Source organism: Bufo bufo, chromosome 3 (assembly GCF_905171765.1).
Source record: "Bufo bufo chromosome 3, aBufBuf1.1, whole genome shotgun sequence".
In the NCBI taxonomy this organism is placed as follows: Eukaryota; Metazoa; Chordata; class Amphibia; order Anura; family Bufonidae; genus Bufo; species Bufo bufo.
In genome coordinates, this window is record NC_053391.1 from 550,821,474 (window position 1) to 550,843,249 (window position 21,776).

The 21,776-nt window shown below is 42.3% G+C and overlaps 1 protein-coding gene across 1 annotated transcript in view; it reads right to left on the reverse strand.

Annotated features, from left to right (window-relative positions):
• CPB2 (carboxypeptidase B2) overlaps positions 1 to 21,058 on the reverse strand; it is a 123,755-nt gene extending 102,697 nt beyond the window's left edge. The window contains exon 1 of the mRNA XM_040425445.1: positions 20,918 to 21,058. Coding sequence (XP_040281379.1) covers positions 20,918 to 20,985 — 68 coding nt within the window. The 5' untranslated portion in view covers positions 20,986 to 21,058. The remainder of the gene's footprint in view (positions 1 to 20,917) is intronic.
• Between the last annotated feature and the right edge of the window lie 718 nt (positions 21,059 to 21,776).

The window sequence follows — 21,776 nt, forward strand, 5'->3', positions numbered from 1 at the left end:
TGAAGTGGTTAAATAAAGGATAGCAGTTAATGTCAAAGCTCGCATAGAAACGTTCCATCACCTATGTTCATTGTTTGTATAGCAAAATCCACCTAGCATATTCATATAGTGAATAATAACTAAAATGTTGCATCCAGAGCGTAACATGGACCCATAGGCCCCCTAAACAAAAACTTGGAATGGGGCCCCACTTCAATCCAGAACATGAGAAGGTTATGATCATTTGGTGTCTCTAATGCACATAGTGATGTCACAATAGTGGGATAATGTGCACAGTGAAGGTACAGCACAGGAATAATGCGTACAATGATGTCACAGCCATAAGGCTCACAGTGATAATACAATAGTATGATAGGCATGATGATACATATATTGTGATATGATATATATTCATATACATCACTAACTGTACATATTGTTTGAGTGCAGATCGGCCCCATTAGTTATTGGGCTCCATAGCAGCTGCTATGCCTTCTACCCTGGTAGTTATGCCCATGGTTGCATCTTACTATGTATTTTTACAGCATTTCACAGTTCTGTGAAATTCTTTAACCAATTGTGCCAGATTTGATCTGTCAACTTATTGGAATAGACAATATGTGCATAAAAGACACAATTTGGGCAAAAATTTTTTTTCCCACAGCCGCATTCTTTATCCCGATACAGCAGTGATAGCATTTACTGGGTCCACCTTGTATCTCCGTGTGCTGATCATTTCATACTGAGGCATGCTGAGTTTTTCTACCGTTATCTGAGGCATGTCTGTACTGTATGTACTGCCTCTAGGAGAACATATGCTCCTTACAAGAGCACCACTTGACAGCGTATAGAGTTCACTATGGATCCATACCACAAACCGATACTGCAGTCTGGGCACTGCCATGTGGATCTGTATACACAGTACTGTCATGTGGATCTGTATACCTGAAAGAGCCGTATCCTATATTTATATAGTTTGGTTTTCTAGTCATGTGCCAAAGTAAAAGGTTATTTGGCTTCCGCATTAAAATTACTCTGTAACGTTGCAGGTGGATGGGTAAAATGACACTAAGGGTACAGCCACACGGTCAGGTTTCCTGATGTAGTTTTGAAAGCAAAATATCAGGAGTGGATCTTAAAAGGAGAGGAAATATAAAGGACAGATATCATGCCTCCTCTTTTTTTTATTTATTCCTGGTTTTGGCTTTCACCTTTCAGAGTGAAAGCCTTCAGAGTGTAGCCAGTGACCCAAGGACATGGATGACACGTCACTGCTGCAGCCACTGATTGGCTGCAGCAATTATGTGCGGCCTCGTTAACAGGATGTTGATTCCCAGAGACCAGGGACGTGCAGAAGCAGTAATGGAGCCGGAACCCAGCAGCGGGGACCAGGTAAGTTTGAACATCACCACGGGTCCTTCTACTCTGAAGATTCTGGTAAAAAAAAAGTTTTAAAGTTGGATATAGAAACGTAGAAACATAGAATGTGTCGGCAGATGAGAACCATTTGGCCCATTTAGTCTGCCCAATATACTGAATACTAGGAATAGTCTTTGGCCCTATCTTATATGAAGGATGGCCTTATGCCTATCCCATGCATGCTTAACCGCCTCCGGACCGCCTAACGCAGGATCGCGTTCCGGAGGCGGCAGCGCTGCGCAGAGTCACGCATATACGCATCATCTCGCGAGACGTCATCTCGCATGCGCATCGCGGGCCGGCAAAAGTTAAAGGACAATTTCGGCACCAGCCTGCCAGCAACGATCATTGGCTGGCAGGCTGGCGATTTTCAAAAAAACGAATCACAAGCCATATAACAGATCATATTAGTAAATATGATCTGTTATATGGCTTGTCTGCTCCTCTGCTGGTCCTTTTCGTCGGTTGGATCCAGCAGAGGAGCAGGCTTCACAGTGAGTAGCACCAACACCACACTTTAGCCCCAGATCACCCCCTGCACCCCAATTAACCCTTTGATCACCCCTTTGATCGCCCCTGTCAATCACTTAGTGAAAGACAAAAAGTGATCAGTGTAAACTGTCACTTTTTTTTTTCACTAGTATTGGCTGTTAGGTTTTAGGATAGTTTAGGCCCCTTGGTTAGGTAGTTAGCGATCGGTTAGCGCCCAGCCCACCGCACCGCAGTCACTGATTCGCTGATTAGCGTATCGCTAATCAGCATTTGTACTTTTATAGTATCTGTAAGTGATCAAAACTGATCACGGTCAGATCTATAATAGTATTAGTGTCACTTTAGTTCGCCCTCCACCCAAAACGCAGTGTTTGCCCGATCAAGCCTGATCGGTCGCCCACACGTGCGTTCACCCACGCCCGCCCCACCGCAGTGACAAAAAATATATTTTTTTTGATCACTGCACATTTACTTTACAAGCACTGCGGCGATTAAAAAAATCAGTTTTGATATTTTTTATCAACCGCAGCGGCCTCCGGTACTTCGCTAGCCTCCCCTTTGTAAGACAGGCTTGCTTTTTTTCTTGGGTAGTCTCAGGGAATACCCCTAAATTTAGTAGTCCAAATGTCAAACAGGGGGTATTCTTCTGAAGAGGCCTACAGGATTCTGACCCAGTCGGATGAGGAATGGGAACCCTCATCTGACAAATCTAGCGGGTCAGAATATGAACCTGTAGAAAGCAGTGGCTCTCTGACCCAAAGTTCGGACGAGGAGTTGGAGGTCCCTGATAGAACCAGGCGTACCCGGCCCAGTGTCGCTAGACCACAGGTTGCGCAGGATCCGCTTCAAGAGCAGCAGAGTGGGGCTGGCGCTGTCGGATCACATGGTGAGGCATACACCAGCAGCGCAGCCCTCCCTGGACCTAGTACCAGCACTGCCGTACAACATGGTGAAGTGGCGAGCACCAGAAGGGCAGTTAAAGCTGGTACGGTGGCACGTGCAGTAGTTACCCCGTCGCAGCCACCGCACAGACAGGCCCGTAGAGCCCCTAGAATCCCTGAGGTGCTGGCAAACCCTGATTGGCAGTCACCAACTTCAGCCGGACCATTAGTTCCCCCTTTCACCGCCCAGTCTGGAGTTCGGGTTGAGACGGCTCAGATCGGTTCGGCCCTGGGATTTTTTGAGCTGTTCTTGACTGCGGAGCTCTTGGACTTAGTCGTGGCAGAGACAAACCGGTATGCCACACAATTTATATCCGCCAACCCGGGAAGCTATTATGCCCAGCCTTTCCGGTGGAAACCAGTCCAAGTTTCCGAAATAAAAAAATTTCTGGGCCTTCTCCTCAACATGGGTCTAACTAAAAAGCATGAATTGCGGTCATATTGGTCCACGAACCCGATTCATCACATGCCCATGTTCTCTGCTGCTATGTCCAGGGCACGATTTGAGGCCATCCTCCGTTTCCTGCATTTTAGCGACAACACCACCTCCCGTCCCAGAGGCCACCCAGCTTTTGATCGGCTCCACAAAATTCGGCCCCTCATAGACCACTTCAACCAGAAATTTGCAGATTTGTATACCCCCGAGCAAAACATCTGCGTAGACGAGTCCCTAATACATTTTACCGGGCGCCTTGGCTTCAAACAATACATCCCAAGCAAGCGTGCCTGGTATAGGGTCAAATTGTATAAGCTCTGTGAAAGGGCCACAGGCTATACCCACAAATTTCGGATCTATGAGGGAAAAGATCAGACCCTGGAGCCGGTCGGTTGCCCTGACTACCTGGGGAGCACTGGGAAGACAGTCTGGGACTTGGTGTCACCCTTATTTGGCAAGGGGTACCATCTTTATGTGGACAATTTCTACACAAGTGTGGCCCTCTTTAGGCATTTGTTTCTAAAACAGATTTGCGCCTGTGGCACCGCGCGAACTAGTCGCGTGGGCTTCCCCCAAAGGTTCGTTACCACCCGTCTTGCAAGGGGGGAGAGGGCTGCCTTGTGTAACGAAGAACTGCTCGCGGTGAAATGGAGAGACAAGCGTGACGTTTACATGCTCTCCTCCATTCACGCAGACACGACAATACAAATTGAGCGAGCAACCCGTGTCATTGAAAAGCCCCTCTCAGTCCACGACTATAATTTGCTCATGGGAGGGGTGGACTTCAATGACCAGATGTTGTCTCCGTATTTAGTTCCCCGACGCACTAGACGCTGGTATAAGAAGGTGTCTGTATATTTAATTCAATTGGCTCTGTACAATAGTTTTGTTCTCTACAGTAAGGCTGGGAGAACAGGATCCTTCCTCAAATTCCAGGAAGAGATCATCGAGAACCTCCTGTATCCAGAAGGTTCCGTGGCCCCATCCACCAGTGTAGTTAGCCGTCTACACGAGCGACATTTCCCCAGTGTCGTTCCTGGTACCTCAACCTAACCGTCACCCCGAAAAATATGTCGTGTCTGTAGCAGGAGTGGAATAAGGCATGACACCCGCTATTTCTGTCCTGACTGTCCTGACCACCCTGCCCTATGCTTTGGAGAGTGTTTCCGGAAGTACCACACCCAGGTACACTTAGCATAGGGATTGCATCTCACAGGACAGGCACACAGGGCTATTAGGGCTCTTTTACTCACAGCTGCTGCAAACCTCTCTTTTCACCTGGGATAAAGTGTATAACGTACAGGGCATACGAGCTAAGTGGGTATGGATGTTGGGCGGAGCTCCTATGTCCTGGCAGACGCCTTTCCCCTCCTTTTTCTTTTTTTGGCAGAGATTTTTTCATCCAAATTGATCGATGCGAATGAAGAAATCTGTGCCTTTCATTTTTTTCTTTCAGCCCAGAGGCTGAACGGAAAAAAAAAATCTCATTACCCGTATGCTCAATATAAGGAGAATAGCAGAAACTCCTAATGCTGGGCATACATGTAATGATTGCGGAGACCCTCAAATGCCAGGGCAGTACAAACACCCCACAAATAACACCATTTTGGAAAGAAGACACCCCAAGGTATTCGCTGAGGGGCATATTGAGTCCATTAAAGATTGAAATTTTTGTCCCAAGTTAGCGGAAAGGGAGACTTTGTGAGAAAAAAAACCAAAAAATCAATTTCCGCTAACTTGTGGCAAAAAAAAATTTTTTCTATGAACTCGCCATGCCCCTCATTGAATACCTTGGGGTGTCTTCTTTCCAAAATGGGGTCACATGTGGGGTATTTATACTGCCCTGGCATTTTAGGGGCCCCAAAGCAAGAGAAGAAGTCTGGTATCCAAATGTCTAAAAATGCCCTCCTAAAAGGAATTTGGGCACCTTTGCGCATCTAGGCTGCAAAAAAGTGTCACACATGTGGTATCGCCGTACTCAGGAGAAGTTGGGGAATGTGTTTTGGGGTGTCATTTTACATATACCCATGCTGGGTGAGAGAAATATCTTGGTCAAATGCCAACTTTGTATAAAAAAAGGGAAAAGTTGTCTTTTGCCGAGATATTTCTCTCACCCAGCATGGGTATATGTAAAATGACACCCCAAAACACATTCCCCAACTTCTCCTGAGTACGGAGATACCACATGTGTGACACTTTTTTGCAGCCTAGGTGGGCAAAGGGGCCCACATTCCAAAGAGCACCTTTCGGATTTCACCGGCCATTTTTTACAGATTTTGATTTCAAACTTCTTACCACACATTTGGGCCCCTAGAATGCCAGGGCAGTATAACTACCCCACAAGTGACCCCATTTTGGAAAGAAGACACCCCAAGGTATTCCGTGAGGGGCATGGCGAGTTCCTAGAATCTTTTATTTTTTGTCACAGGTTAGTGGAAAATGATGATTTTTTTTTTTTTCTTACAAAGTCTCATATTCCACTAACTTGTGACAAAAAATAAAAACTTCCATGAACTCACTATGCCCATCACGAAATACCTTGGGGTGTCTTCTTTCCAAAATGGGGTCACTTGTGGGGTAGTTATACTGTCCTGGCATTCTAGGGGCCCAAATGTGTGGTAAGAAGTTTGAAATCAAAATGTGTAAAAAATGCCCTGTGAAATCCGAAAGGTGCTCTTTGGAATGTGGGCCCCTTTGCCCACCTAGGCTGCAAAAAAGTGTCACACATGTGGTATCTCCGTACTCAGGAGAAGTTGGGGAATGTGTTTTGGGGTGTCATTTTACATATACCCATGCTGGGTGAGAAAAATATCTTGGCAAAAGACAACTTTTCCCATTTTTTTATACAAAGTTGGCATTTGACCAAGATATTTATCTCACCCAGCATGGGTATATGTAAAATGACACCCCAAAACACATTGCCCAACTTCTCCTGAGTACGGAGATACCACATGTGTGACACTTTTTTGCAGCCTAGGTGGGCAAAGGGGCCCACATTCCAAAGAGCACCTTTCGGATTTCACCGGCCATTCTTTACAGATTTTGATTTCAAACTTCTTACCACACATTTGGGCCCCTAGAATGCCAGGGCAGTATAACTACCCCACAAGTGACCCCATTTTGGAAAGAAGACACCCCAAGGTATTCCGTGAGGGGCATGGCGAGTTCCTATAATTTTTTATTTTTTGTCACAAGTTAGTGGAAAATGATGATTTTTATTTTTATTCTTTTTTCTTACAAAGTCTCATATTCCACTAACTTGTGACAAAAAATAAAAACTTCCATGAACTCACTATGCCCATCACGAAATACCTTGGGGTGTCTTCTTTCCAAAATGGGGCCCCTAGAATGCCAGGGCAGTATAACTACCCCACAAGTGACCCCATTTTGGAAAGAAGACACCCCAAGGTATTCGCTGATGGGCATAGTGAGTTCATAGAACTTTTTATTTTTTGTCACAAGTTAGTGGAATATGAGACTTTGTAAGAAAAAAATAAAAATAAAAAATCATCATTTTCTGCTAACTTGTGACAAAAAATAAAAAGTTCTATGAACTCACTATGCCCATCAGCGAATACCTTAGGGTGTCTACTTTCCAAAATGGGGTCATTTGTGGGGTGTTTGTACTGTCTGGGCATTGTAGAACCTCAGGAAACATTACAGGTGCTCAGAAAGTCAGAGCTGCTTCAAAAAGCGGAAATTCACATTTTTGTACCATAGTTTGTAAACGCTATAACTTTTACCCAAACCATTTTTTTTTTTATCCAAACATTTTTTTTTTATCAAAGACACGTAGAACAATAAATTTAGAGCAAAATTTATATATGGATGTCATTTTTTTTGCAAAATTTTACAACTGAAAGTGAAAAAGGACATTTTTTTTGCAAAAAAATCGTTAAATTTCGATTAATAACAAAAAAGAAAAAATGTCAGCAGCAATGAAATACCACCAAATGAAAGCTCTATTAGTGAGAAGAAAAGGAGGTAAAATTCATTTGGGTGGTAAGTTGCATGACCGAGCAATAAACGGTGAAAGTAGGGTAGGTCAGAAGTGTAAAAAGTGGCCTGGTCTTTAAGGGTGTTTTAGCTATAGGGGCTGAGGTGGTTAAACTCCTTCACTGTATTTGCAGCTACCACTTCTGCAGGAAGGCTATTCCATGCATCCACTACTCTCTCAGTAAAGTAATACTTCCTGATATTACTTTTAAACCTTTGCCCCTCTAATTTAAAACTATGTCCTCTTGTAGCAGTTTTTCTTCCTTTAAATATTCTCTCCTCTTTTACCTTGTTGATTCCCTTTATGTATTTAAAAGTTTCTATCATATCCCCTCTGTCTCGTCTTTCTTTCAAGCGATACATGTTAAGGTCCTTTAATATTTCCTGGTAAGTTTTGTTCTGCAATCCATGTACTAGTTTAGTAGCTCTTCTCTGAACTCTCTCCAAAGTATCAATATCCTTCTGGAGATATGTTCTCCAGTACTGCACACAATACTCCAAATGAGGTCTCACTAGTGCTCTGTAGAGCGGCATGAGCACCTCCCTCTTTCTACTGGTAATGCCTCTCCCTATACACTCAAGCATTCTGCTAGCATTTCCTGCTGCTCTATGACATTGTCTGCCTACCTTTAAGTCTTCTGAAATAATGACCCCTAAATCCCTTTCCTCAGATACTGAGGTTAGGACTGTATCACTGATTCTGATCTTTGGTTTTTACGCTCCAGGTGCATTATCTTGCACTTATCAACATAAAATTTTAGTTGCCAGATTTTTGACCATTCCTCTAGTTTTCCTAAATCCTTTTCCATTTGGTGTATCCCTCCAGGAACATCAACCCTGTTACAATTCTTTGTGTCATCAGCAAAAAGACACACCTTACCATCGAGGCCTTCTGAAATTTCACTGATAAAGATATTAAACAATATGGGTCCCAGAACAGATCCCTGAGGTACCCCACTGGTAACAAGACCATGGTCTGAATAAACTCCCTTGACTACAACCCTCTGTTGTCTGTCCCTCAGCCACTGCCTAATCCATTCAACAATATGGGAGTCCAAGCTCAAAGACTGCAGTTTATTGATAAGCCTTCTATGTGGGACACTATCAAAAGCCTTACTATAGTCTAGATAACCGATGTCTACTGCACCTCTGCCATCTATTATTTTAGTCACCCAATCTAAAAAATCAATAAGATTAGTTTGACATGATCTCCCTGAAGTAAACCCATGCTGTTTTTCATCTTTCAATCCATGGGATTTTAGATGTTCCACAATCCTCTCCTTAAGTATGGTTTCCATTAATTTCCCTACTATTGATGTCAGGCTTACTGGCCTATAGTTGTCCGATTCCTCCCTACTATCTTTCTTGTGAATGGGCACAACATTTGCTAATTTACAATCTTCTGGGACGAATCCTGTTACCAGTGATTGGTTAAATAAATCTGTTAATGGTTTTGCTAGTACACTGCTGAGCTCTTTTAATAGCTTTGGGTGTATCCCATCAGGCCCCTGTGACTTATTTGTATTAATTTTAGACAGCTGACTTAGAACCTCTTCCTCTGTAAAGACACATGCATCAAATGATTCATTAGTCTTCCTCCCTAACTGAGGTCCTTTTCCTTCATTTTCCTTTGTAAAAACTGAACAGAAGTATTCATTGAGGCAGTCAGCTAGTTCTTTATCTTCTTCCATATACCTTCTTTCTTGTTTTTAATTTGGAAATTCCTTGTTTTAATTTCCCTTTTTCATTTATGTATCTGAATACTGTCTTATCACCTTTTTTCACTGACTGAGCTAATTTCTCTTCTGCCTGTGCTTTAGAAGCTCTTATAACTTGCTTAACCTCTCTCTGCCTAATCTTATAAATTTCCCTGTCATCCTCGTTTTTTTTTTCTAATTACTAAATGCTATCTTTTTGTTTTTAATGATTTTGGCCACTTCTGCTGAGTACCACAGTGGTCTCTTCCTTTTTTGCTTTTACTGACAAGCCTAATGCAATTATCTGTTGCCTTCAATAGTGCCACTGTGAGAGATGGATTTATTATTCTATGCATATATAATGCGAATATTCTGTAGTACACATTTTTGTCCACTAGATGGCCGCAAACCATATGTATGAGAAGGTCAATAAGGGAGGGGGAAGAGGGGATTACATTACAGTCTTCAATCATACCTAGGAACTCAGTTGAAGTTGCAGAAACCACTCCTATCAGGTTAAGGAGCGAATAGTCTCTTCTTAAGGAACACCCCCTTAGTGATGTCATGTCTACTATTTAAGTCAATGTACTGTGAATAAAGGGTCTCTTCTACCATGGCTCAGGGAAGATGAGAAGATGCTTTCATGAAACCACCTAGTGTGTCTGGTCTCATTATAAAGCTGTATGGCATGCACATACTTATACTTCTAATTGATTTGGCACCACACAAAGAAGAAGGAGAAGCGCATGAATTGCGCTAACAAATGGCGCCCATGAGTGGGGCAGACAGCTTGCGTAACTTCCGATTCAAACGCCACGAGAGCGACTTAAACGGAACCATCAGACGAGATCACATGCCGGCAAGGTAAGAAAGCTTTATTTCTTACGAATCTCCTCTGAAACTTCCGCTTTTGTGGGTTCTCAAGAGTTGAATTGGTGTTATCGCGATAGAAGGGTTCAAATTATAGCTGATCTGTCTGTTAGAAAGAACCTGTTGAAATATTCCTTCTTTGTGTGGTAGAACATGCTGGAACTAAACGGAAGTTGTTAGACAGCTGAGTCGGATATCCTGTGACGTAGAATTGGATCCCAGCCAAGGTTCTGACGAGAATTTTGAGGAAAGGGTTAACACCAATTGTCATAGGCAATTGGAAGTTATTAAGATTTTGTATCCCGGTGAATTGACTAGGGGTCTTCACCAAGAGAGATTGTGGGCTCAATACTATTATCTTCGTGTAACTACAATAATGGGAAATTCTAATGTTGCAGGACAGAGTGAAGAGATATTAACAGCGGCTCAGTTGATGCAAGAAAGAGAAGGAAAAGTTTCAGTTAGGAATAAAAGTTGAAAGCATTCTGTCATATTAAGTAGCAGCGATTTCCGGTATTATCCGGAAATATGCAATTTTGTGTAAAAGTTCCCCCTAGAGTTTGCAAATGCAGTAGGAGATAGATTAAATTAAAGTTTGTGGAAAAGTGTAGATGGAAAGTTAAAAGAAATTGAGAAGAATGGACAATATTGGTTTAGTAAAATGGAGGATTTGGGTGTGATAGGGAACAAAGAACAGGACAGTTTGCCATGTGGTATCCCTTCCCCCACCACATCTGTTGTAACTTTAAAAAGTAATCCTGGGTCTTGTGGTCCAACAAACAATACTATTGCTTTTTCTGTCAGCCCCTCCTCTACACCATGTACTGGAATGTGCTAATCAGCACCACCCACTGTGCCTTCTGCTCCCTCTTCCTTAGAACATCAACCCCCCCCCCCCTTATGGGGGATGGGAGTGTGTGTGCAAGCACAGAAATGCTGTTGTTTGTGGATCTCAAAGACAGGACACAATTCCTATCATAGTTTCCAACACTGGATTATATCCAGTGATGTCTGAAAATAACCCTTCCCAATTGTATGTCCCATCAGTTAAGAAGGTACCTGCAGTAATTGCCCCTATGATGCCTACTAGAAATATTCCAGACCAATCTACTCAATCTAGGTTGCACCTATTCTAAATCCTTATTCAGATATGAGTGAAAGTGTAGGGATATCTGCATCATTATATGATGTATGACATATACCACACCCAGTAGTAACATCAATTTTGCCATGATGAATAGAATTCCCAATTCAGAGAACTTACTTATGCTGCTTTATAGAAAATTAGTTAAAATATGGAGAGTTTTCTCATATTATTTATGAGATTTGGAAAATTTAGTCCAATGTAGAGCTGGGGATTTAATGCATAGTGAAGATAATTGAGTCTGGGAGGAAGTGTTTAGATCATCAGTCAGTCACATTGTCATCAGGACAGAGAGTGTGGAGAAAGTTCTCACTAGACTCCAGGAAAGTTGGGTGGATTTGGATTTTTGAGATTACCTTAGCTATGGATGAGAAAATCCTAAGTGCTGCCTTTGTGGATGATCTTGAGAATCATCTAGAAAGGTCTAGTGTTGGCTAGGCTTGAGAGAAGTTCATTTTGTCCCTATTTTGTCATATTGTTAAAGTTAAATCAAACAAAGACCTAAGGCGGGCGTGGCTGCCTATCAGTCCTCCCCACAAGGGGGGGAGGAAGACTTAGTATGTACTTGCCCACTTCCTCGCCCGTGGGAGGAGCTACAAATGTTCAGCCCCTTCAAATGAAACACCCATAGGGAATTAACAACCCAGAATCAAATACTGGATCCCTATTATTTATATAATCCTTAGGATCTAATTCCATTGCCTCATAGCAAACATGTTCCATGATCTCTCAGGGCTAAGGGTAGTGTCACATGTGTAGGAGCATCTAGTAATGCAATTCCTACTCCTCTCACCAATTAATCACCGTCTTAAGGGTGTGCAAAATTAGATCCAATTACTCTGCTGCATCTGGAAGAAGGGAGGCTGGGAGTAGTAAATACAAATACTTTTTCCCACCTCTGTAAATAAAGTGCTTTCTGGGAGTAGTAAATAAAAATATAAAAATTCAAATTCAAATTTAATGTCTCCATCCAATTAATAACCACATTTTTGAGTTTCTGGTAGATCATTTCAGGTTCCTGGAAGATGGATCATCTCGGACAGGATATGCTGTTCCTACTTAATCTGATGTTGTCAAGAAAGAACCACTCCGTCCAGCAATGGTAGTGCAGGAGACAGAGCTGAAGACACTCGCTGAGGTTGGTAAGATGGCAAGAGGGTAAGACTACTAACATCCAGGTATGCCTTCGGTATCACTCATTATTATGGTCTAATCTAGTGAAGCAGAGATTTTGTTTGATCCATGGGTAAGCCCATCAATAATGATTGCTGAGTGTATGAAAGATGTTTGATGCCCTTATGCTGCCTGAGAAGGTAGAGGCTACATTATTACCTGAAGTCTACGCTAAGTGGAAATCTATGTGATACAGGATGGCTTAAGGCCAGTGGACTTCCAAAAAGTTTGCCTTTTTCAGATACAGGCTACAGAGGCTGAAAGGAAACATCAAAGGATAAAGGTAGAAGTGATGATAGGACTCTGGAGAGTTGGTAATAAACTCTTCCTTCAGAGGGCACTCTACCTAAAGAGGATGGATTTAGAACATGGGCAAATCGAGAGAGAGAAGGTGTGATTGGGTTCTGTGGTGGATGGCTCCTGGGTTCAACAATGCTACCACTAGGTTAGTTGAAGGTGAATGCTGTAATAATGATGGGAGAACTATGGGAGTTCCAGGAAGGCATATGCCAAGGTCATCTTACCCATTTCAGAGACTGCGGATTGACTACATTCAGAACAAAGATGGAACAGTGTGAATATGTCTGTGTCTGTATTGATCTCTTTCCAGGATATTCAGAGATTTGGCGTGTAGCAAAGGCTACAGCTAAAAGATACTGACTGAGGTGAGAGTACCTACCCCTGGGGTTTTTCTCCCTCCGATATACATCTAACCGGAAGATAGGCCTAAGTCCTTATGAAGTACTCTTCGGGAATGCTCCTGGATTAGGTGTCTATTTCCCCAATAGTTCCAGATGCAGCATAGTAGTTTTCCAAATTATGTTGTCTGTTGCACAAGTTATTGTCTAATGTGTATTTCCAAGTTTTAGTGGTTTCCTAGAATCCAGACTGTATAGAAGCGATTCATTCTTTACAATCAGGAGATTGGGTAGTGGTGAAACAAGAGACGGGTGGAAAGTCCTAGAGCTACGGTTTGAAGATCTACATCAAGTCCTGATAACCACCGCCATTGCTGTCGAATTGCAAGGAGAAACTGATCGTATTGCAATCAAGTGCCAGGACTATAAGAGCCATAATGTTGTTTCATGCCTTATTGTTTGTTCCATATTGTACAAAGGGGAAATCACAGTCAAATCAAATTCCAACGGTGATATATTATCAAGATGAGTCAGGAACAACTAAGCTGACTTTTGCAGTATAGTGGACTGTAAGACAGATGACAGGACACTTGGTTTTGGTCTGATAAGTACATCTGTGTGACTGGGACTGACCCAGTCTATGGTAATTGTGTTTAAATATGACCATACCAACTGTGGATATTGGAAATTAACAGAATGGAGTACTAGTCTGAAGTGTTGGGAATATAAACCAGGGGAAACTACCTCTAGAGCCAGTAAAGGTGAAGGTTTGTCGCAAAGGATGACTATTCTGAAGGGAACACCACCAAACAGTTGTAAACATGATGAATGTAATCCTCTGTTCCTGTCCATTAGAAATCCTATCTAACAGGATTCGGGGATATATGTGTTAGGAGCATGTGTAAAGTGACAAAGATCCCCTAGGCAAATCTAGAATGTTGGTAAGAGAGAAACCTCAAAGTTCAGTAGCATCTGTGGCTCCTACATCCTTACCTATAATTGACATTAAATATTTGGCCAAATTTAAAATAATATGACAAACTGACCTTAGAGACAGGATTATATACAGGAAAGCCCTTTGGTGTTTTCCCTCCAGGATATTGTTCTTACATAATTCAGCTGAAGAAGACAAGTAGTGACTCTAACGTTTACTCTGACAGTTGGTTTATCAACCAAAATGATCAAAACACAGATATCTGGTGATAGTGTGGAGATTTGAAACTCCGACCCAGGATGCAGGTGGAATGAAGTGGTCAATGTACCCTGATCAAGTCCTGATCGGGTAATAATGCCATTTGTTCTATTCTCACCTCCTGAGTGAGATCAAATCAGAAAACATTGTCCAGTCACGACTAAGGAGGTCACTCCCTACATCCTTTGACTCACATGTATACATTGATGCCATAGGAGTCTGTAGAAGAGTTTCTGATTAATTTAAAGCTAAAAGTCAGATAGTTGCAGGATTCGAGTCATTAATTCCCATGATTAGTAGTAAAAAAAAAAAAAAATTAATAATAATTTTGATTGGATTAACATATCTATTGTCATCAACAGAGATTTGTGAATTATATATGTGATGCTGTTAAGGGAATGGTGGAACAACTGAGCTCTTTTCCAGTGATGACTCTACAGAACCGACTGGTCCTTGACAGCAGAAAAAGGAGGGGTCTACAGGAACTGCTGCATCTACATTCCGGACAACACTGCCCCTGATGGAAGGATCACCAAGGATCTGAAGAAACTGATGGACTTTATCAAATGAACTGATGGGAAAAATTCTGAAATTAATATCAAGGCCAGAATAATGTTTTGGGAACTGGTTCAGTGACTACAATGTTATTAGAATTTGGTTTTAACAGGCTGTCATATAGTTCTACATTTTAGGAAAATTGTTTTTGAAAATGTATAATACATCCATGCCCACACTATGTATATGTGCTGTGCCCCTGTCAAAGACACAGATTATTCCATCCTTAAGTAAATAAAACCTTGTTGATGGTTGCGGGGTAAATAGGACAAGGTGAAGGCAAACCCGAAAGGGAGTTGAGGGGACCTGGTGAAGCAATAAGGAAAGTCCAGCTCTTCGCTGTTTAGGGCGTTGGGAGAGTACCTCACTTTGCCTGTTCACCTCTGGTCTATTTCCCGCAAAAGGAGGGATTTGTGAGAGATGGATTTATTATTCTATGCATATATAATGCGAATATTCTGTAGTACACATTTTTGTCCACTAGATGGCCGCAAACCATATGTATGAGAAGGTCAATAAGGGAGGGGGAAGAGGGGATTACATTACAGTCTTCAAATATACCTAGGAACTCAGTTGAAGTTGCAGAAACCACTCCTATCAGGTTAAGGAGCGAATAGTCTCTTCTTAAGGAACACCCCCTTAGTGATGTCATGTCTGCTATTTAAGTCAATGTACTGTGAATAAAGGGTCTCTTCTACCATGGCTCAGGGAAGATGAGAAGATGCTTTCATGAAACCACCTAGTGTGTCTGGTCTCATTATAAAGCTGTATGGCATGCACATACTTATACTTCTAATTGATTTGGCACTACACAAAGAAGAAGGAGAAGCGCATGAATTGCGCTAACACCACTATTAAGTAGTCCCATTTCTCCTGGACTCCATTGAAACTGTTCCAGTCTGATAGAGACTCGTATACCACTAATCTAATTTTAGAAAAGTCATTTTTTTTTTATCTAAAACTTTTGTTTTTGTGTGGTGTGACTCAGTCACTGTACTTATAGTAAACCACACTGACTGGTGATCACTAGATCCCAAGCTTTCTCCTACAGTAATATCAGATACCAAATTCCTAAATCTAAAATGGCCTCCTTCTGGGTTGGCTCCTCAATTACTTGCTGTAGAGATAATCCCAGTAGTGAATTTAGAATATATGTACTCCTGGCAGAACTAGCTATTTTGGTTTTCCAGTTTACATCAGGAAGATTAAAGTCTCCCATAATGATAACTTTCCCTTTCAATGTCATTTTAGATAGTTCCTCAACTAGTAGATCTTCTAATTCTTTGACTTGGCCAGGTGGTCTATATATCACACCTACACGAGTTACCGTATGAATATCAAGCTGCAACGTAACCCAAACTGACTCTAAATTGGTCTCGCTAACTTGTATTGTATTCGATTATATGCTATATATCACATACAGGGCCACCCCTCCCCCTTTCTTGCCCTCTCTGTCTTTCCTATATAGAGAGAACCTTTGTATTGTTATATCCCAGTCATTACTCTCATTGAACCATGTCTCAGTAACAGCCACTAAATCTGTATTCTCAGATGCAATTTTAGACTCAAGTTCATTGATCTTATTCCCTAAGCATTTGTAGACAAGACTCTGAGCTTGTCATTTCTTAACCTATGTGCTACTGGCATCTTCTGGCATTGTTCCGGGGGGCAGTAAAACTGATGGATTATCCCTCTTTTGCCCCCCTTTCCTAGTTTAAATGCTCCTTAGCAAATACTTTGAACTGTTTACTGAGGACATTCGTTCCCTTGAGAGAAAGATGCAAAAAATCTTTCTTGTACAGTTCTTTTCTGTTCCAACTAGATCTAACATGAGACACAAAACCAAACCCTTGGTTCCGACACCATTCACCATTCCTTAATGCGTATCTGCCTGTCATGCTGAAGGTTATGCACAGACAAAACTGAAGAGAATGAAACAGTCAATGCAACCCGCCGTATATCATTACCAAGTGTGTGAAAAGCTTCCTTCACCTTTGAAAACTCATTGCAAGACAGATCATTTGTCCCAAGATGGACAATAACATCCACCTCCCTTTCCTGCTTTGCTTGCCTAACAATATTAAGGATACGTCATCTGTCCCTGTTAGCGGTAAGATAGGGAGACATTTCACAAAACCATTTTCCTCAAACTTCACACCTTATTATAGAATCGCCCACCAACAGCTGCCTACTTTCAGTCCTCACCTTATCCTTTTTGTCTTTGCAGTCTTGCATACCTTAGGCATAGTTTTGTAATACAGTTTTTGGCAGCTCAGCTTGTACAAGATGCCTGACTTAATAATGCATCTCAAAACCACTGCAATCTCCCGAGAAAACTGTGTTTGGGTTTGCCTCATGGTTCACAGCTGCACAGCACAATGCCGTTCAAAAGCTACATGTTTGCTGCTACTCATAGTAGATCTACCACAGTTTTCGACCCAAAAGATTAAAAATCCTGTTGTCACTTTACCATTGCAGATTGCTTTTTACTGCAAATCCCTATCTGCTACTCCACACCTAGCTGATCATGTATACAGCTTTATCACAGCAGTATTTTATATAGAGCCTTAAAGAGGTATTTTCGCTAGGATATGCCCCCATTGTCTGATATGTGCAGGTCCCACCTCTGGGACCCGCACCTACACCGAGAATGGAGCGTGGAGAGTGGTGGCTGGAGGACCCCAGGAAACCACAAAGCGCTCTCCCCATGCAAGTGAATGGGAGTGCACCGCGCTTACGCAGTCGTCGCTCCCATTCATTTCTATGGGGCCAATGGAGATTTTCGGCAGCCGCATAGAAATGAATGGAGGGCTCAGGGCAGCTGCGCATGCACAGTGCGCCCTTCACCACCTTTCCCAACTCCGTTCTCGGTGTAGGTGTGGGTCCCAGAGGTGGGACCTGCACCTATCAGACAATGGGGGCATATCCTAGAGCAGGGGTAGGCAACCTCCGGCACGGCAGCTGTTGTGAAACTACAATTCCCAGCATGCATACTTCAACTGACCTTCTCAGAACTCTCACAGAAATGAATGGAGCATGCTGGGAATTGTAGTTTCACAACAGATGGAGTGCCGAAGGTTGATGATTCCTGTCCTAGAGATATGCCCCCATTGTCTGTGATGGGAATACCCCTTTTAAAGAGGTTTTCCAGTACTGCAATATTTATAGCCTACTCTCAGGAGAAGTCATCAGAATCTTATTGGTGGGAGTTCGATTCGCAGTACCCCTGCCGATCAGGTGTTTGAAGAAGCCACTGTGCTCCGGTGCAGCACCGTGGCATGTTTACAGCATACCGAGTGCCATCAAACGTATAGTGGCGGTGCTTGGTGTTGCAGCCCAGGTCCATTCACCTGCACATAAGCCATGTGACCAATGAACTTGACATCACCGGCCTAGGACGAGGCTGTGATGCTCACTGGAGTACCACGGTTTCTTCAAACAGCTTGAGGGGCCAGATGTTGGACCCCCACTGATCAGACATTGATGATCTATCCTGAGGTTAGGTCATTAATATTGTACTCCTGAAAAACCCCTTTAATAAGACAGAAGAAGATATATGAGCACTCTACTGTACCTCCCAATACTTATGATTTAAGAGTTTTTTTGCTGACAGATGTATGACAGTTTCCATCTTGACATGTTCCATCGGATTCCATATTTATGGAGGAATTCTCCCCTAAAGGCATTACCTCATTGTAGGGCCTATACAGCAGCTTTGTATAAAAGGAAGCATGCAGGCTCTGAGCACAAGGGTCTGCCGTGAGCATGAGTATGAAATTCATAAAACCTGACAGATTCATAAAACAAGAGACTAGAAGACAGTCCTGGGACAGTCCCACTAATCGCCTTGCTCCAAAATGTGTATTTTTGTGGTGTTCCTGGGAGGTTGAAGAGGTAGAGCCTAAATGCCCAATTTTTATTTGTTGGTAAGTATGGTTTGGTAATAAGTAGGCTTGATATTTCCGACCTCTTTACACATTAACCAAAGTACACTTAAAGGGGTCGTCCGACTTAAGTCAAAGTTAAAAAAGAAGTGCTGCTCACCATTTTCCTACCCTGCTTCTCCCTTCTCTTACTCCAGTTTTGCAGTGATGTTGTCATGTCATGTTCCTGGCTGCAGCGGTGATGTTCAGGTCACACTAGGTCACTGTGCAGCTGGTACTGATTGCCTGAAGTAGTGACGTGGTGTGTACGGGACGTCACTGCTTCACCTAGGAAAAAAACACCAGTTTGGGAGGACTGGAGCGCAGCAGGGAACAAACAGAGGTGAAAAGTGGTGTGTATAACTCCTTTTATTATTTTAGCACATTTACAGCTGCTGACAGTGTTTTAACTTAACTTGGACAACCCGTGTAAGATTTGAAGGAGCACTGAGTATAGGAAAGGGCAGGGGACGTACAGATTGTGTTTACCTAGCTATTTTGAGCATCTAGTAAATGTTTGAAACAGTCTAATAGATAAGAGAAAGGGCTGTTCACACACAGCGTCTTTTGATGCCAGAATTTTGGAATGAATTATGCACCAAAAAGCCATCAGGGGCCGCATAGAATCTGCCTTCCAATGGTTTCATTGGCCATACTGCCATTTGCACAGCTGGCGGTTTAAAGCCGTGAGTGAGCCAGGAAAAGACATGTGCTTTTTTGGAGCGGTGTCAGGGTGGACACCGCTGGGAGCAACAAAGGGTGTCTATTCACAATTTTGGCTCCATTCTTTATTCTGAAGATAGCCAAATCCTTAGGGTACGTTCACATGTAGCGATTGAGATTAGGCTAAATCCGCATTGGAAAAAACACAATGCTGTCCTGATGCAGTTGTGATCTTTTTGGGTGAAACATGTAAAAAAAAAAATATTTCATCTGTAAAAACAGCAACTGCATCAAAATCACAGTCACCCACACAACTACTTACAGTTTACGATCTACATAAAAACTGTGCCAATACATAATGTAGGCCTTATTTATTAGACTTTTCTAACAGCAGAACTGACTTGTTGTACATAGCAACAAATCACAGTGCAGCTTTTTCATTTATCTCATATCTGTTTAGAAAATGAAACTTGCTCTGTGATTGGTTGCTATGCTCAACGTGGCCCGGTTTTCTGTACAGCGTTTTTTTTATTTTTTTTTATGAGGTCCTCATCTCGCACTGATTCTACATTAAACTCAGTATGATGGTCCGGAACTAAAAAGTATCTGAACAATCGAGGTCTGAACACTGAGACCTCCATCTATCATGAGAATGGGGGTACCTTAGTCTCCTGAGTCAACTTAGAGAAAAAAGACAATGCAACAGTACTCTGCAAACCAAATAAAGTACAATAATGCCATAGTTATAAAAAATATTCAGGTGCTAATGCTTATTTTATAAAGTGAGATGCTTGGCAAATGCATTTTGTACAAAACCACTTGGGCCCGTCTGCCAAACGTTAAGGCGATCTCTGTAAGACGGAAACCTAATACTAAATACTACCTGTTATGCGCCGTAATGGCCGCCATAAAGTTCAGGAAGTGTTGGTTCCACATGCATGCTGGGTTCACTCTTCCTTTTACCATTTTTGGTGCCATAATGGCCTCCATTACTTCCAGAGAATGCAGGTACCAACATGTATGCCGAGACCACTCCATACCTCTCCTGGTGCCAGACGGCTTCCAATGAATGCAGTGCGAGAAGGCGACAGCTTTATACTTAAACTAATTAAAATCAACCTATGGGGCAGACAGGCTAGTCAGGAGCCTGAGTCAACTGAGATACGATCATGCATGCGCCTTGCCGCTCCATTCATCTCTATGGGACTGCTGGAGATTTGCAAGTGCTTGGTTTTTCTTCAGAAATTACATAGATATGAATAGAGCAACAATGTATATGCAGAAATGATGCTCCATCTGCTTGGGGGACCCAGGGTCCCCTGTTCTTGTGATCAATGGGAATCAGATACCTACTATCCCCATCAGTTGGAGCAGTGCTGTAGTAATGAACCCCCCTCCACTACACAGATGGCAGTGCTGTGTACTTCCAATTCCGACTTACGGTGGCAAAGCTACGCCTAAGCAGTTGATCGGCGGGTATGTGGGATGAAGGTCAGTTAGCGATGACCTATCCTGAGAACTGTTCATCACTTAATGAAATACAGTTGCACCTGTTTGACAAACCAGTTTTTTTTTCCTTTTTGCCTTTTTTCTTTAGACATCAAGCTGCATACAATGCAATTATGTCTATAGATTTTAAATCACCTGAACTTATTGACTGAACTTATACTATGTTTTTTGGGGTTCCGAAAAGCCTAGTGGACAAAGCATTTGAAGATGCTAAAGATTAAACATTGCAAATTATTTGATTGCTTGGCATCATATGACATTATGTAAAGGCAATTATAAATATATATTACCTGAAAGTGGCAACATAATTCTTTCCAAGGAAAAAGCCAAACACAAATATTAATAAATAGGTCTTCATTTCCAGCAAGATGTGACTATGTTTAAGGTCAGAAGCCCGAATGTTGGCAGATCACAAGCTTCTTCCAGCTCACACTTGTGGGAGTGTTTACTCTTCAGTTAAACTTTAAAGTGCAGTGTCCACATTGCTACACCAGTCATTTATTTTAGAAAACTTGCCTTTTCAGAGTTTCACATTGTTGCCTCAACACAATGAGACATAGATGAAGTATGTGATACTGAACAATCACAGATTTTTTAAAACAAAGGTTCAAATCCCATTAGCAAAGCTTACAGATTTCTAAGCAAAAGACTGTTAAAAGGGTGTTTCGAGGAGATATAAAAAAACAGGACAGAACATGATAAAAATAACAAGGAATAATTCAGTCCACTGGCCCACCAGAGTACCACGGTATCCTCTGGTGGACCCACTCTCTGTTCTGCTCCAAAGGTCCAGGAGAAAAAATAATTTTGGAGATGTCTTTGCAGACAATTAAATGCCACCAGGGTCTATTTCTTTGAACCAAAACTTATTAGACATTATGGATAATATGGGGGTTGGGCGCCATGAATAATTTCCTCTGGTGGGCCCAAGGAACCCCAGTCTGACCCCGGAATTATTACTTACCTCCTCCGATCCTCCACTTCTGTCATACCACTGCTGCTCCAGTCCCTGCTGCCCTGCACTTCTTGTCCTGACTTGACTTGCAGAAAACGTTAGGAAAGGCCTGCCCAACCACTCACTAACCTTAGTCAGGGGTATTGTATGGTCCTTCTCTCAAAACTCCCTTCTACAGATAAAATCTTTGTTTT